The following is a 16,658-nucleotide window of genomic DNA, read 5'->3' on the forward strand; positions in this document are numbered from 1 at the left end:
GAAATTGTAATCCTAAAATTATTGTTTCGCTCCGTTCCTTGAGTTATGCCGAAGGTCATCGCAAATAATGAAAAGAAAAAAATTGAGCAAAGCACGTTCATTTTGCAAAAAAGATTTGTGTTTACGCCACCTACAGTTGCTCGTGTTTACAAACTTATTTTGCATGATGTTTATTTAATTATCTAATGTCCGACCCGCAACAACGCCACTGATTGTCAATCAGTGAGTCCGTCTGGTTGGAGAACCGTGATGTAAGCGGATAGCCCGAACGAATCCTCCGCGTCCTCGCCGCACAACCCCGCTACTCGGTTGCCCGAGAGCACGCTCCCGTCGACGCCTTCCCCGAGTTCCTTCGTGGTAGCCGTGCATAGCGGACGCGTCCACTTTCGGCTCTCCCTGGTGCGTCGTAGTAAACGCCGTCAGCGTGCGAGGGAACGCTCGTCCGCCGTGTCGTTCGTGATGGGCTCGCCACCGCCGGACGGCCAGCGACACAGTCTCCTTTCAGCCTCCATCTGGCCATTCCCTGCAACTCGCTTGCCCGAGAGCTCGCGTCCTCTCGTTCGCCTTCTCGCGGTTAACCAGCAAGCGAGCTAACGAAGCGACAGTGTGCACCTTCTTCCCGCGCCTCCTCGCCACTCTGTCGCGCGAAAGCTCACGTGCGACGATCACCGTCCCGCCTCCCCCTCGCTCCTCCTCGCCCCTCATGTGTGGTTGCTCGACAGCACGAGCCCTTGCCCTCGGCGCAATTCCTCCCCTTCCCCCGGCCATGTCCGACCGCTGTTGTGCCGTCGACCTGCCACGAAAACGGTCGAAAAAGCAACAACAAAAAAATAAATAAAGGCTATTCGATTTTGGACAGTTTGCGCCCCACACGTGTAGATTGTGTCCTCTGCTGGCTACATCACGGTACTCTCTCAATGTATCATTGAAGCAACGGCTCGTCTGCCCGCGGTTTTATGGACACACAGAGACAAACCTACGAGATTAGTAATTGAAGCAGCATGAATTGCAAATTTGGGAACTTGTAAGCACGCTGTCCCTGTCTCTGTCGCGGAAAAAGTTACCACATGGGAAACTGTCTTAGGCCCCTAAAACATAAAGCTATTCTATTCCTATTTTATTCCAATCTCCTGTTGTTAAACTTACGTAACCGCCAGCCCAAGCATGGGGCGTTGACCCAGAAAGTTGCTTGAAATGCCCATTGCACCGCTTCCCTCATTTGTGGGAGGCCACTTTTGATTGCTTTCAAAGCGAATAACATTGCTACGCTGACAGATTTTTCTTACCTAATTGGCCTACAAGCGGCGAGAAGCGTGCACAAGTAGAGAAGGTTTCGATGGCGTCGAGCTAGTGCACTGAAGGTAGACAACCTGGTTAGTATATAAAGTGGTGGAGGCGTCTGCGATTGGTCCGCTTCTCCTTGCTTAGCTGCTGGTTGGTTCAAAAGATCGGCGGCGTGCAACGCGCAGGTAAAAATGCCGTTAAAACGGATCTTCACCGAAGGAGAGTTGTCAGATCGATGTCGCATACGTACCGAAAGCAATCGACAACGTTATACTGACATGCAAAAATATTCACTATACGCCAATGAACGGCATTTCCCCAGCAGATTCGAATAGCCAGTGCCAGAGCGATCGGTGGGCAGCCATTTTCTATTTCTTTCGGAACAGGGTATACTCCGTTGATTCCTAAAAAAAATCACTAGTTTACCATTTTTCTGTTCGTACATGTCACGTTGACGTGGAAAAATTTAGCGTTTTTCTTTCTACTTTTTTTTGATGTCGCGTCACGGACAAGCGAAGTGGGCACAGCCCGTAAATGTTTGACCAATAGCGCAGGGCTAATGGAGAACAAGGCGTGGAACGAAAAGCAATTTTGTTCTTTTGTTCGGTCAAATCATGCATAATCAGTGTGCATACGCATTATCCGATAGGAAGTTCTCGCGGTTTTCGTGACGTCGCGTGCCACATAGGCGAAGTGGGCGTGGCTCAAACATTTTTGGCCAATCTTGGAGCTCTAATAGCAGAAACTGAATAGCTTTACATTATAGCGCCCCTAGTGTTTGGTTTGGTAGTGATAGTGTTTGCGAAAGTGTGTGCGTTGAAAAGCGAAAGAAAGGCCCGCAAATTGCCTCGAATCGGCCGGTCGCGGGGTAATTTTGTGTGTATTCGCGGGCTTCTTTCACGCTCGAAAAAAAAAAAAAAACTTTTATGTAGCACGTATTGAGCAGCAGAAAGCTGTATCGGGAGTTTTTCATCTTGCTCTGCAATTTTCTGATTGAAAGTTTTTATGTATTTGTAATATTTGAGAAGTTAATTAACTAAGACTAATTATGCAATTAGGCTGAATGCAAAACATATTCTGAGTATCTCCAAGTGACGGCAAACAACATTACGTTAGTTCTGTCCTATTTTAAAATCTTGGTGCGTAATAGTGGGGACACCCTGTATAGTACGTGACTTGCTATAGCTAATCATGCAGGCGCTCCGAATGGATACCAAACCAACCTCTTTTCGTGTGCGCCGATGGACATTCCTTCCCATCCACGTAAACGCATGTTTGCAAGCATCAGCTGCTAGTTGGTGGGACACCACTCGTATCTTGCAACAACTTAATATTTGCTCTCGTAGGAGTTGTTGGCTTATCTGAGATTGTCATTAACACAGCCGCCGTCAACGCCCAAAAAGAGGTAACTGGGGGTTCTTGAGCCTGTACTTAAATGAAAGCCTGGGGCCCTATAACGTAAAATGATTCCAAACCGTTTTGATTCAAAACTGCTGACGTCAAATTTACGTAACCACCGACGCAAGCATCGGGCGGTGCCCCGCAGCGTTGTCTGAACAACCCAATCAAACACTCTCCTCGTTTATAGGATGTCACCTTTGTTCGCTTTCAAAACCAATAACATTGTCTACACTCAGCGGTTTTTCTTATCTAATTGGCTGACAAGAGGCGAGGAGCACGCTCTAGTGGAGAGGGTTTCGATGGGGCCGAGCCAGCACAGTGAAAATAGATAACCGCGTGACGATGGTGGTGCTGGCTTCTCCGATTGGTCCGCTTCGCCTTAGCTTGCGGTGGCTGGTCGAAAATCGCGGTGGCGTGAAGCGGAAGGATAAGAATGCCGCTAAAACGGATCCTGAACAAGGAATAGTTGGCAGAGCGATGTCGTATGCATGCCGAAAGGGCTCGATAACCTTTTACTGCCACGCAAAAAGGTTTATCATGCGCAAATAAATACATGCTCACCGGCAGGTGCGAGTAGGGAGGGCCTGAGCGATCGGCGGGCAGCCATCTTTGATTCATTTCGGAACGGGGCAGTCTGTGGCTTTCAGAAAAATTTTCGGTTTTGTTCGGCATATTAATGCATTTTTTTCGCGTACACGTCACTTTGACGTGGTGAGTTTTCGCGGTTTTGTGACGTCGCGTGACAGACAGGCGAAGTGGGCGTAGCCAGAAAACATTGGACCAATAGCAGATATCTACTGGGGAAAAGTAATCGAATCAGGAATGATTATTTTTCTTTTGCGCGGTTTAATAATGCATAATCAGTGTGTACACGTTATATCAGATGGGGAGCTATTGCGGTTTTCTTGACGTCGCCTGACAGACAGGCGAAGTTCGGAGCAGCCCGAAAATGTTTTGACCAATCGTGGAGGCTGATTGCAGAAATTGGAATCAAAACAGTTTGGAATCATTTTACGTTATAGCGCCCCTGTACTGACTATTTTCGTATAGACAGGAAACAAAGATTGATTTGACTAGATGCAATATTTTACGTTTAGCGATCCTCGAAGTGTCAAGAAAATAGGGCGAGAGCGTGGGGGCGCGCTTCGATGCCCTTGGTTCCAGTCAATCGGCACGAGCACAGACGCTGCTCAAGGCGCCCTACGTGACCCGTATTGTTGGCCGCATGGGACAGCGCGTCAGCATCGCTGAAGCGAGATTCGCCCTTGGCTCCCTTCCAGGCTGAACCTGCCCCTGCGGAATTCGCGCCACTTTCGGCGTGCATGGAATTGTGGTCCGCCCAGCTGCCTCCTCCCAGCCGACGACGCGATCTGAGCGCTTCATCACGAAGGGCGGCACGCCTCCGTCGCGTTGACAGCTTTCCGGCGCTGCTTCGGCGGCGCCGGCGCGACAGAACGGCGGCGAGGACGGACATCCCCAGATGGGTCGAAGCAAAGAAGCGCCACGCTTCACATAGGCGGCTCGAGTATCCAAGCGCACACCACGCCGCAGGGCTAACGGAGTCAATAAAATGTGACCGAGTGCTTTATTCGCCCACATTGTGCTCAAAGAAAAAAAGCAGTACTGCAAGGAGATGGTGCCGCACGAAAAATTTTAGTGCTTTCCTTCTGTTCAAAGCGAAGCGAAATTGCACAAGGCGAGCAAGCGTCGTCACAAGCACTGCTCTACCAGATGGGTGTTTATTGCACGCGCAGTTAAAACGTTACAAAATGTAGGTTATGTCGAGTGTGATACGTGCATGCGTATAACGCTGACTATAAAAACATTACGGGGAAATGAGTGAAAATGAAATTTCATTACGTTGTCTTTCGTTCTCACCTTGTATATTCACTGTCATCAATAATGCAGGTTTATTGCTTCAAATAGGCGCATTTCTGCCCAGGTTTGTTGTGAGTATTCTTATTCTCTTTAAAAACACTCTTGAAACAAGAAGTTGCATTGATTCAGGGTTGCGTTGGAGCTAGTTGTAATGGCACAATAAGAGCGCAGCGCTGCAGAGTTAAGAAAGGCAAACAACATAAACACGAACTCATAATGAACGACACAAAAAACAAGCGCTTTTTCATCTGTGCTCTCGTTTATGCTGTGTGTCTATCTGAGCTCTGCAGCGGTGCATTAAAAGTTTCATGACATTTTCAACACCAATATTTGTTTTTCGCTTGATGTAATCCTTCTGTCATCTAAAATAATGCCGACATTTGTGTCGCGCGTGTACTTTGTAGGCTTTAAGGTGCGCTTGCATATAATGTGATTCGCCATTGTAGAAAATTTATTGTGGTAAATGCCATAAAACCATTATGTGGGTCTTTACTAATGAAGGAAAATGATATTGTGATGACCCAGAACAGACGGTATAAATTATCTATTTTACATGTGATGCAGTCGGCAACGTGGTTTGATATTATGTTAGTGTGGATGACGCACTTACAGGGCTGTGAAGTTCTGAAACGAGAAAAGCTTAGCAAAGTGGAACCTTAAAGAAACAGGAACGTATGCAATAGTGATGAGCATACACTAATATTGCAAGATTATATTCTCAAATAATAAAGCTAAATAACTATTGAAAAATACTGGAAACTAATACATGACCAGGGATAATAGGAAACCAAAGGAGCATTGAAACTTTTGTAAGCAATGATTGCAAAATAGATCAAAACATTACGGAATACTAATAAAACTTCATCAAACTACACATTCTTGACAGCTTAGAGTCCGAGATTCTTCAAGCTTGTTAACGGCATCTCATGTCTGCTTTTGCTTAACGCGAGAACACACTGGGAAATAATTCCCATGAACAGTACATGAATATTATAAATTAACCGATATCGCTACTGTTTAGATTCGCTATCGCTATCGGTGGTTGCTGATGACGCCAGATTTTTCCTCGTCACCCTTTCTGCCCCTGTCTTCTTCTTGCTCTTTATTATGCCTGTTTTCTAATTACCCAACCAAATCACACACCTCAAGCTGAACCTTTCAGCACTGCTCCCGATTAGGATCCTAAAGCCCTTATTTCCCTCCGATTACCCTAGCCTTGTTTATACGATACTTTACTGGTGCAGGTGTTGCACTCTCCTGCACTTCTCACAGAATATCGATGCACACTCTTGGCTTTCGACGTTCAGTTTATTGACAGTTCGTTGAAGTCAAAGGGTCGCACAATTGCTTCATATCTAAAAGTTTACTTACAGGTTAACCTGTGAAAACACCGGCAGCGGAGCGCCAGAACTTAAGACGCTCTAAGCGCTCTCCGCTACAGCTAAGGCAAGCCGGCCTTTTTAAACGGTTTGGCTTAATATCGAACAATTTTCTCCCCGAATTAGGCCTGTTGTAATGTTGCGGTCACACAAGATTATATAGCCGTACTGCTCTAATCTCAGCAATTTGCTCCCACAAATGTAAACTCAATTTTCTCCTTGTCTATCCCAACCAGTCGCCTCCATTCGAGTCCGCCTTCTCTTGGCTACATTCTTACTTCTTTATTGGTGAGCCCATTTCATGAAAACACACACACAAAACCGGAAAAACATTTTTGGGGAACCCATCTCAATGCGAACAGCATTGAAGCAATGTAGCGACGCACGCATTGTAACTGCTAAGCGCGCCTTGTATACGACATGTATGCAGCCCTTCTCGCGCATCCCTAGAACACCACAGTTGCCCGAAGTGAATGGTCATGCTATCGGCGCGGTCTGAAGCACGTACCGAATTGAGACATTGAACTTCGCCCGTCGCCGCCTGCCCGGGCCTCCCGAAGCGCCACTTGCTCGGAGGGCCAGCCACCACGGTTCGACTTCTTAGAGCAACTCGCGGCGTCCCTCAGCCTTGTCATTGTGAAACCTGCAGACCCCCTTGGCCCCAATAAGCCGTGTCCAATTGTGCAGGTGCGTCAAGTGGCGTCCTATGCAGTGCTATGGGTCGACGGTTATAACTGGGTCGGCACAACAGCTTGAAGAATCGACAATACAAAGCGCCACCAGCGCTTGCACAGGGCGCAGTTGGAGCACGACCGAGCGACGCAGCACCTAGTTGGCACCCCGCCATCAAGCTGACGTTGATGAATGGATCGACCTCCCAGGTGCCTCGAAAGCCCGTGTCTTCCTCATCCTGTAGAATTAATCATCCGCCGCTCTACCGGCCTGTTTCTGTCCAATATCAACCCGCGCACACTCATTGAGCTCATAGTATTGTGGCCCGACTGACCATTACCGAAGCAAAGGCACGCCACTGCGAGATTGACGACCTGAAGAACCTGGCATTTCTAACCCGCTCAATATTTGAAAAAATACCGCAAGTATAAATCCCTGAGCGCCAACACAGCACCGTGAAAATTTACGAAGCTTGGCCGCACAATGGGTGTCGTGGCGTTGTTCATACCATAGAACCTGGCACCACGATGGAAGATATCGTGCGAAAGCTCGAGGCGCACGTCTTCAAGATCTCCAGTGCCGGCATGATGGGTCGAACAGCAACCGCAATGCTTACCTTCTGAGGATCACGTTTGCCGCGCAAGGTTATTATACTGCTGCTCGCCGTACCGCCCTAGCGCGCAGTTCTGCACTACATGCTTCGGCATAAGCCATTACGCTGATGCCTGCGAAGACTCCAACAGATTTCGCTGCAGAAACTGCTCGCAGATCATCCAGGATTCAGTGCAAGAGTAAGAGTGCACGCCATGCTGTCCTCACTTCTATGGGGACCAGCCAGCCAACGACCAAGATTGCGAACTTTGTCGCACCACGGACAAGGCTGTGCATCAGGACGTGGAACTGAAAATACTACAGCCCAGGGAGGAGGAGCGCGTCGCCCAGGCCGAACCCAACAAAGTCACCATCGAGGCCTCTTCCACCAGGCGGAGCAGAATCAAGAGCCGTTCCCGAAGCAGAACCAAGTCCCGGAGTCGAATTCAGTCCCGTAGCCGGAGCAAGTCCAGGAACACGGGCCTCGAACGAAAACGCTGCCCTTCTGTTAACCACAGAGTGCGCTCCAAATCCAAAGAGAACGGAAACAGAATGTCAGTCAGCCACTCGGCACTCCTTCTCACGCCTCCACCACTCCCAACGCACGCAAAAAAGGACCACAATAACTAAAACTTGCAGGGCCGCAATAATGATACCCGCGCCTGGGAATGCTAAAGCTCGTCCAAATCAACCGCAATCAACACCGACAGAAGCAGACACAGTCCACACACGCACGCACCCAGACACACGCCACGCTATTCCGGCAAACGGCACCGAGCAAATGCAAATTGATACGTTCCCTCCCAACCACACGCCATCGATTCAGACGCTGCCTTCCGAAAAAGCTCAAGCGGGATGCCCCAAACGCTCACTCAGCACAACACCTCATTTGCAGAAGCGATGCAAAACCTTCGCAAAGAGTTTAAAGCAGATCGGAAGTGCGAAATGAAGAGGCAAGCAGAAATTCAAGGAATCGTAACATCGTACGTCGAAGCTTAACTCCCCACGCTGACCCGCCAGGCAATGGAAGCGATCATGCTCCAAATTCAGGCCCAACAACAAGCCGTTATTGCCCCGATCACTCAAGCCATGCACAATCTCAATCAGCGCATTGGCGCCGTAAAACAATGGGTTGGAACCGCATGCATCAAACAACCCACCGGCACAACGCTGCAACTCTAGCAAGATGTCTGCTGACAATATGGCAATGGAACGGCCACGGGTTCACGAATAGGCGCGGAGTGTTCACGATGCAGAATACCACGCCGCACATGATACAACTGAAAGAGCCTTGCCACAGCCCCAAGCTATCTGACTACGCGAGATACCAGCATACGAACACGCACGCCACGCTTATCCACACAGTGATAGCAGCAGAAACCGCGCTCAGGACGTCAAAGTCCACAATCATCAGGCTACTTACCGCAAACACAAAAAAATAAGAAAAATACTCTCAAAATTTACATCCCGAACAGTTACAGCCGTTCGCGAGAAGAAATAGAGGAGGCAATCAAAATTCACCAATGTTCGTACTCTGGAAACTGCGAAACCTAAAGAGGTGGGGAGACTTCAACATCGTACATACCACTGGGGGGTATACGATGAGCACACCTAGCGGAAACCGCGTGCTAGAACACATACAAACGAAAATTTACACTGCTATACAATCCCAACTCATCAAAAGACGCGGAGACTCGATCGAGAGGGCCACCACACCCTACCTCACCCTCAGCAAAGGGCCATTGTCATTTTCATCGCACAACACACATGAGAAGGTCGCGAGTGGCCATACTCTCTTGTGCGTGATCACGGTCGACAAGACCTTGTTTATCAAGAGGGTTAGGAAGCCGCGAATCATGCGAAAAGGTGAAGCCCGAGAGTTGCGTGGTCGAGGAGCATATCTCTCTCCACAAATGCCATAGAATAAGTGATTAGAAGAAAGAAAATTCCCGTTGGATGGCGTGAAAGTAAGATGAACCTCATCTACAAAGGCAAAGGAGATAAGGATAAGACGAGCTCGTACAGGCCAGTTACAGTAACGTCGGTGATATATAGAATGGCAATGCAAGCCATAAAATTAGAACTGTCGAAGTGGGTGGAGAAAAACGATGTATTGGGGGAACTATAATGGGTTCAGGCCAGGCAGACGCTTAGAGGATATGTTTTTACTAACTCAGTGCATAGAGATTTCAGTAGCTCAGAAAAGAGCTTTATCGATAGCATTTCTAGATAATAATGGAGCTTATGACAAAGTAGACAGGGAATTGTTATGGCATATTCTTCAGCACGAAGGTATAGATGGCGATTTCGTGGAGCTGCTGAGGGAGATATATAGAGACAACCAAGTATAAGTGGTATGGGAAGGTCGAAAAGGTAATGAAATGGCGGGAATTCACCAAGGATTAAAGTAAGGATGTCCTCTGTCACCATTGTTGTTCACGCTTTACGTTAAGGGCAACGCCTGTTAAGGGTATAGAAAGACGACTGGAAAACAGTGAATTAGGTTTTGATTTATCCTACATGCGTAAAGGACAAATGGTGCAAGAGATGGTTCCTGGACTGATGTACGCAGACGACATTGTGATATATACTAGCGGACAATAAAAACATTTACAGATACTTGCGAATATCTGTGGCAATGCAGTGACAAATCTAGGCCTTAAGTTTAGCGCAGAGAAATCAGGAATTATGATCTTTAATGAAGATACGAGTAACTTCGTGGTGTCAATTCAACAGCAAGTAATACTTATAGTGAAGCAATATAAGTACCTCGGCGTACACATAAGCGAAGAATTACTCAAGCAACCACCAAGATAATCTGAGAATAAAGGGGAAGCGGAACGCAGCAATAATGAAACACAGAGCACTGTGGGACCACAATAAGTATGAGGTGGTGCGTGGAATCTGGAAAGGCGTAATGGTGCCGGCGCTAACATTCGCAAATTCCTTTCTATGCTTAAAATGGGATATCTTGTAGGGTTTAGAAGTTAACCAAAGATCAGTTGGCCGGTTGGCTTTGGGAGCCCACGGTTATACCACAAATGAGGCAGTGCAGGGTGACATGGCTTGGGCCTGTTTTGAAGTCAGAGAATCACAGAGCAAAATTAGTGTTGAGGAAAGGCTCAAGACCATGGATGAAAATAAATGGGCAGCTAAAGTGCACAAGTATGTGTACATGAAAAGCGTGGACACAGAATGGATGAAGAGGTCAAGGAAATTGGCAACCAAGTACAGGATAATCAAAACTGTAAATAGACAACCAGGAGTCATCAGAAAGAAAGTGAGAGAAATAGAGACCGTGATCAGGACGCAAAGAATGAAAACGAAAAGGACAATGGAGATTTCGAAGAATGAGAAGAAAGAAATTAGAAGGGAAAATCTGTACGATAACACAAAGGGCAGTGCCTTGCTATTTGAGGCTCGAGCCGGTTGCCTAAGGACGAAAACATATCGGAACAAATATTCGGAACTAGATGAGACATGTGTATGCTGCAGTAAAGATCCAGAGACCACTCAGCACATCCTAATGGAATGCGACGGGATCCACCCAGCGAGAACCGTAGGTAACGTGCAACTCCCAGAACCGCTTGGGTGTAAAGTGGAAGGAAACAACAGATCAGCCATAGAGATAAGCAAGAGACGATTAGAGTACTGGTGGAAAAGAACTGAAAAGATGGATACGACCTGATCTCTTAAAATCAATTTGTGAAAAAAAAAGAAAAAGCATAATGAGAGGAATACAAAAATGCTAGATAAAGAACATGTATAGTATACCCGATTAAATCAAGCAGGCTAGTTGACTATTTGTCGTCGCCCCGTTTCAAAGGGGATGCCAATAAATAATCTCATCATCGTCATCACCAAATTCCTGGCAATGAGAATCAGGTAGGCCGTTTTTATTTTCGCGGCCGAGTATATTATTGATGAGTTTCCATGTAGCGTTAGGTCGTTGTCGAGTAGTATTTTCGAAAATCCGATGATTCCGGGATTTTCTATAGGACATGGCCACTTATCGAACCACGCCCATATGATTAAAAATGGCCGCGATCATGCCTCCACTCTGCAAAACGCATTTACTAAAGAAATAGCAAATATCGGTGCACCACTCCTGAAAGCACTCGCCTGTCCCGGCTTGTCCATTTGGTTGTTGAGCTTGACCTTCTCGAAGGAGACGACCTGCTTGCGCAGCTCGTCCTCCGTGAAGGGACAGTTCGGATGCGCGTAGAGGCACGCCAGCGACGAAGGGTCCGCTTTGCCGGCCACCAGCCACGAAGACCAGTGGTACGCGCACCAGTACCGCTTGTTGTCCACAGGAACGATGTCCAGCTGGACCACGTAGCGCCCGTCAGGCCGTCGAATGAGACGCGTGGTACAGGAAACATCCGCCTTTCAAAGAAAGCTTCACTTTCACAAATTATATTTATCAGAAGGCTATGAGGTTTCGATAATTAAAACGTCGTAGTTCGATTTGTTGTACGGTGTCCGCCCTTTTTTTTCGTGACGTGTTTCTCTTTGCGATCATTAATTACGTCAAGTGCTATATCGTGGTATGGGCATAGGCGGCACACGTGGCCTGCTTCACCACAGTGATAACAAAGCGGGCGGTGGTCGGGGGAGCACTAAAGACGTTTGTCTTCCTTGAAAAGTTGGGCCCGCACGCCCTATCTTGAAAGCAATCTGCGATGGGGACAGAGTGTGCCGAGTGCTGATAGCTTCGTGCGCGCCGTGTTCTCGATGTTCGCGTTGAAGCGAAAGGCAGCACAAAGGTCGATTCGATCGCTTCTTCTGCTGAGCTTACTCAGCCCAACGTTTTGATAGCGAGTGTGCGCGGTCATCGAATGAGATGTGTTACTGTTTCCTCGTGCGCGCGTGACACCCTGCTTGTTAATTTAGCTAGTAATCAAATGTTAACAAGTTTATACGGTCAGTAAAACTATTACCCTTACTTGGTATAGCTCTCTACTAATTTGCTATCGCAATCCATGCATTGCGTTTCCGGCGAAACTGCGACTTTTTTAACAGCGAAGCTGTTTAAGCTAGCCGTAATATGTGCGTGTGCCACGAAATTATCATCATCCGCATTGGCTCGAGCGTCGTCGTCTTCTTGCGCAGTTTAGGCCAGCCGAAATTTGTGCGTGTGGCACGAAACTGCCGCGCTGTAGTCATGCCAACCAGGCGACGCAACACAAACACCGCTCCGCCGAGCTCCCCCCGCCTGCTGCGCATGTGCCGTGACGCTATCCCGGCGCGTCTGCTCTCACCGCCCGAGAGAAATAAATAAATAAATAAAACAAAATGAACCTTCTTGGCAGGGCAGGAAGCGAACCCGGATACCCAAGGTCCGAAGGCGAGCGTCATAACCACTGCTCAATACACCCACTTTTTTTTCCTCTATTGTCATATTTAACATATCCGCCAGCCTGTGTTAGGCTAGTGGCATTTTCTCATTAACTTTCAACTGTGTAAGGGCATCCAATATTTCAAGCACTTCCTCTTCAGCGCCTTGGTGTTTCAGCACATCTCTGAGTTTCGTGACATTTTCAGCAAAATGGAGGTAAACTGATCGTGCTTGGGGATCAGCGTTTTAGAAATCCATACGTGAGCTACATATGCTACAAAGACCGAGAAGCATTAATACATCATAGGGGACGACATTTCCTTGAACAGGGATAAATCTTATGCCATGCGCATCTATTGGAAGGTTCTTCTGCAGTGTCTTTTGAAGGACATCCCAATAGAAGGCAGCGTCAGCAAGATCCTTTTATCCGTACATATATTTAACTAATGCTGACAGGAGCCATACCAGAATTTGTACAAATGGTTTCCAGCAGAACGTACGGACACGGACAGAAAGTGACGACGACACTTGTCGATACGTTCTGCTGAAAACTATTTGTGCTATGTGCAACCAACGAGCTCAGGCAAACACTATTCTGCAGAATTTGTAGTCTCCACTATTGAAAATGGTCCGTATAGGGTATCCCGTTACCTATGCGAGGTTGTATCCTCTTATAAGTTTCTCATCGGCACATTTCCTATTCAGTACTTGAGTAATGTCCCAGGAAGTGCCTCGTAAGGGATCTGACAGACGCGGTCTTTGTAGTCCCTATGTATAGATCAATTTATCAAAAACATTTGGTAACGATGTTCTGAAACCTGTCAAAAACATGTTAGTCCCTACGCTACACACCCACACTTACAGAACGCGCATTTATGGGAACCGTACGGTGGCATTGTACTGACGATTGCAACACAACTTCCTTTGGGAGAGAGAAAGAGAGCGAGAGCGAGTGAAAGAAAGAGGAATAAGGAGAGAAGGAGAAACAAAGTGAAAGGATCGAGAGAGAGCGAGATAACCAAGCTACAACCAAGAGACGCAATCAATCGACCAGTTTCGCTGTGTCTTGAGCTTTCCGCGGGGTAGTGCAAGCTTTTTGTTATACAGCAAAGTCTTCACGGGGCTATTACACGCCTGGTTACTGGTGGAGCCGTTGTTCTATATACGGCTGTTGCATGAAATTCTACATATCGCTCAATATTACTCTCCACTTGCTAATGTTTCATTTAAATATTTCGCAAGCAGTATCACATGTAAAATGTACAAACAACAGTTATGAAGTCCTTTGCATTCAGCGCGCGCTTTTTAATTCACTACCTAGAATAGCACGAACCAAAAAGAAACACCGCGACGAGCCACCAAAAAAAGAAATACCGGCTCAAGAACATCTATAATAGCTCCTATACTAATATAGCTATGCATCAACGACTAACCCAACAAGAAGTACTCCGTCTATGAAGATAATACTTTGATTGGGCGCTGACAGCCGCTGATGGCTTTTCGTAGGTCTTATCTCGTGAACGATCCATGTGGGACGACGTCAACGACGCTGCTGGCGTCATATCTAATAAGCCTTCATGCAAGCGCTGTTGCAGGTAGGCTCCCTATCCTAATTCCGCCAGCGTTGTGACCCACCTGGTACCCCCGATGGCACTGCCTCCGTTAAACTGCGCACTATATATATATATATATATATAGTGAGCCTACATGCTTTGCATCTAGGCAAGGCACCCGCCTTACAAGCTTAGCTGTCTTGCATATAGGTACCCTAAACAAAGCCCTCGCCTCAGGAGTCTTCGTCGCAAAATGTGGCTTCCACGTGTGATCAGAATAACGTGCGAGACGCTCGTGCGTAACGCTTAACCTTGCTGACGCTTTCATTGCTTCCCTTTGCATGGGGCTCAAAGTGTCACGCCTAAATTTAGAATAACCTTCGGCAATTCTTTTGAGCGACTTCATTTGTTTGCTCGATTACCCGGATCTCTAAGGCCGGGCAGTGGTAAGTCAAACTGCGACGCATGACATGTATTTACATGAAATAACCAATCGTGATTTGATCTTGCTTAACACAGCATTAAAGCTTCATTTGGGCCCAGTTGGCACATAATTCTGAACTTAAACGTACAGCGCAAACACCTAAGGCGGACCACAAACGGGATGATACGACACACACAGCGCCAGTGTGTGTGTTAATTATGACGCCATCATGCGTCAAGAGTTCCTGCTGCGCTCAGTGAGTCCACGTGAAGTGAGTCACGGAAGGGCCAAAATCCCATTCACTGCTCTATTTTGTCGGCAAAAAATACCTGTATACTGATCGCTGAGCGTCTTAATCACAAGGCCACTTTTATAATTTCTGTCCAAGTCACCCTTTGAAGTGACACGTGTGATTATTCATTCCCGAACTTCGCGGAGAAATGCATTGGCGTTCGAGTTACTTTCTCAACAAAACGTCGTTTTATGCATCGAAGCACAAGAGTAACTCGAGCGCCAATGCATTTCTCTCCAAAGTTCAGGAATTAATATGTCGAAACTGGTGTAATCCTGAGAATTCGTCCCGAGTTGATCCGCCTTGCGAACTCCAAGGCTAAGATTTCTAAATTGTAATATGGGCCATGACTGATACCCCCGTAAACGTGGCCTCCCCATTACGACAACAGAAGAGAAGTGAAATTCTGCGCTGGAGGGATGAGCGGCAACGGAGCCAGCTGTAGAACGACTACGACGCTCGAGCCTATGCTGATGATGATAGTTTTTCCGCGCGGACGCCGTGGTCTAGCCATAGAAAGCTTCTGTGTAAAACGCCATTTTCCCGTGCATTGGAGTCCACCACTTGAATATTGGACGAAACGCTGGAGAACTTAAACATGCGGCGTCAATATCACCCATTTTCGTCCGCCAAGGTAAACAGCACTGAAAGCTACGCTTACATCGATTCCCACGGTGCGTGGGATCCGCCCCCATTAGCTTTACTTTGAAGTGCTTATTATTTATTCTCATTTATCCGAGGCTGAAACTTTATCCAACACTATTTTGTTTTATTTATAATCGCTTTCATTCAAGACTTGGTTTGCATTTTGGCCTATCACGCACAGTGGGTTTGTGCCATTCTTGCCATTCTTGAAGATATCATCATCATCATAATGTTTTCCGTTCATGGCAAGTAGCACGCGGCTGGGCAGCGGCAGACGCAGCTCGTCATTTCGCCTTGCAAATCCCTCGTCGTCGCAGTAGTAACGGCCGTTCGATAAAAAAAAAAAAAAAGGTGCGGCCTGCCGCGTCGGGCGCGCTGCTATGGGAGCGAACGTGACGGCCGTAGTTGCATTGTCGGCCGCTTGGCTGTGCCGAACGGCGCTACCTCGTCGAAAAGGAAATGAACTGGTGGGAATTCACCAAGGATTGAAACAAGGATGCCCTCTGTCACCATTGTTGTTCACGCTTTACGTCAAGGGCATAGAAAGACGACTGGAAAACAGCGAATTAGGTTTTGATTTATCCTACATGCGTAATGGACAAATGGTGCAACAAAAGGTCCCTGGATTGATGTACGCAGACGACATTGTGCTACTAGCGGACAATAAAAAAGATTTACAGATACTTGCGAATATCTGTGGGAACGCAGCGACAAATCTAGGCCTTAAGTTTAGCACAGAGAAATCAGGGATTATGATCTTTAATGAACACACGAGTAACTTCGTGGTGTCAGTTCAACAGCAAGTAATACCCATAGTGAAGCAATATAAGTACCTCGGCGTACACATAAACGAAGGAAAGAATTACTCAAGCAACCACCAAGATAATCTGAAAATAAAGGGGAAGCGGAATGCAGCATTAATGAAACACAGAGCACTGTGGGGCCACAATAAGTATGAGGTGGTGCGTGGAATCTGGAAAGGAGTAATGGTGCCAGCGCTAACATTCGCAAATGCCATTATATGCTTAAAATCGGATATATTGGCGGGTTTAGAAGTTAACCAAAGATCAGTAGGCCGGTTGGCTTTGGGAGCACACGGTAATACGACAAATGAGGCAGTGCATGGAGACATAGGTTGGGCCTCTTTTGAAGTCAGAGAAGCACAAAGCAAAATTAGTTTTGAAGAAAGGCTCAGGAACAT

The 16,658-nt window shown here is 47.0% G+C and overlaps 1 protein-coding gene across 1 annotated transcript; it reads right to left on the reverse strand.

Annotated features, from left to right (window-relative positions):
- Nucleotides 1-5,169: 5,169 nt before the first annotated feature.
- Nucleotides 5,170-11,587, reverse strand: LOC119446779 (T-box transcription factor TBX20-like). The gene is given in 3 exon segments (XM_037711330.1): nt 5,170-5,187; nt 11,328-11,551; nt 11,554-11,587. Coding segments are annotated over 3 exon segments (276 nt in total).
- Between the last annotated feature and the right edge of the window lie 5,071 nt (nt 11,588-16,658).

The sequence above is a fragment of the Dermacentor silvarum genome, chromosome 1, assembly GCF_013339745.2.
Source record: "Dermacentor silvarum isolate Dsil-2018 chromosome 1, BIME_Dsil_1.4, whole genome shotgun sequence".
NCBI classification, from domain to species: Eukaryota; Metazoa; Arthropoda; class Arachnida; order Ixodida; family Ixodidae; genus Dermacentor; species Dermacentor silvarum.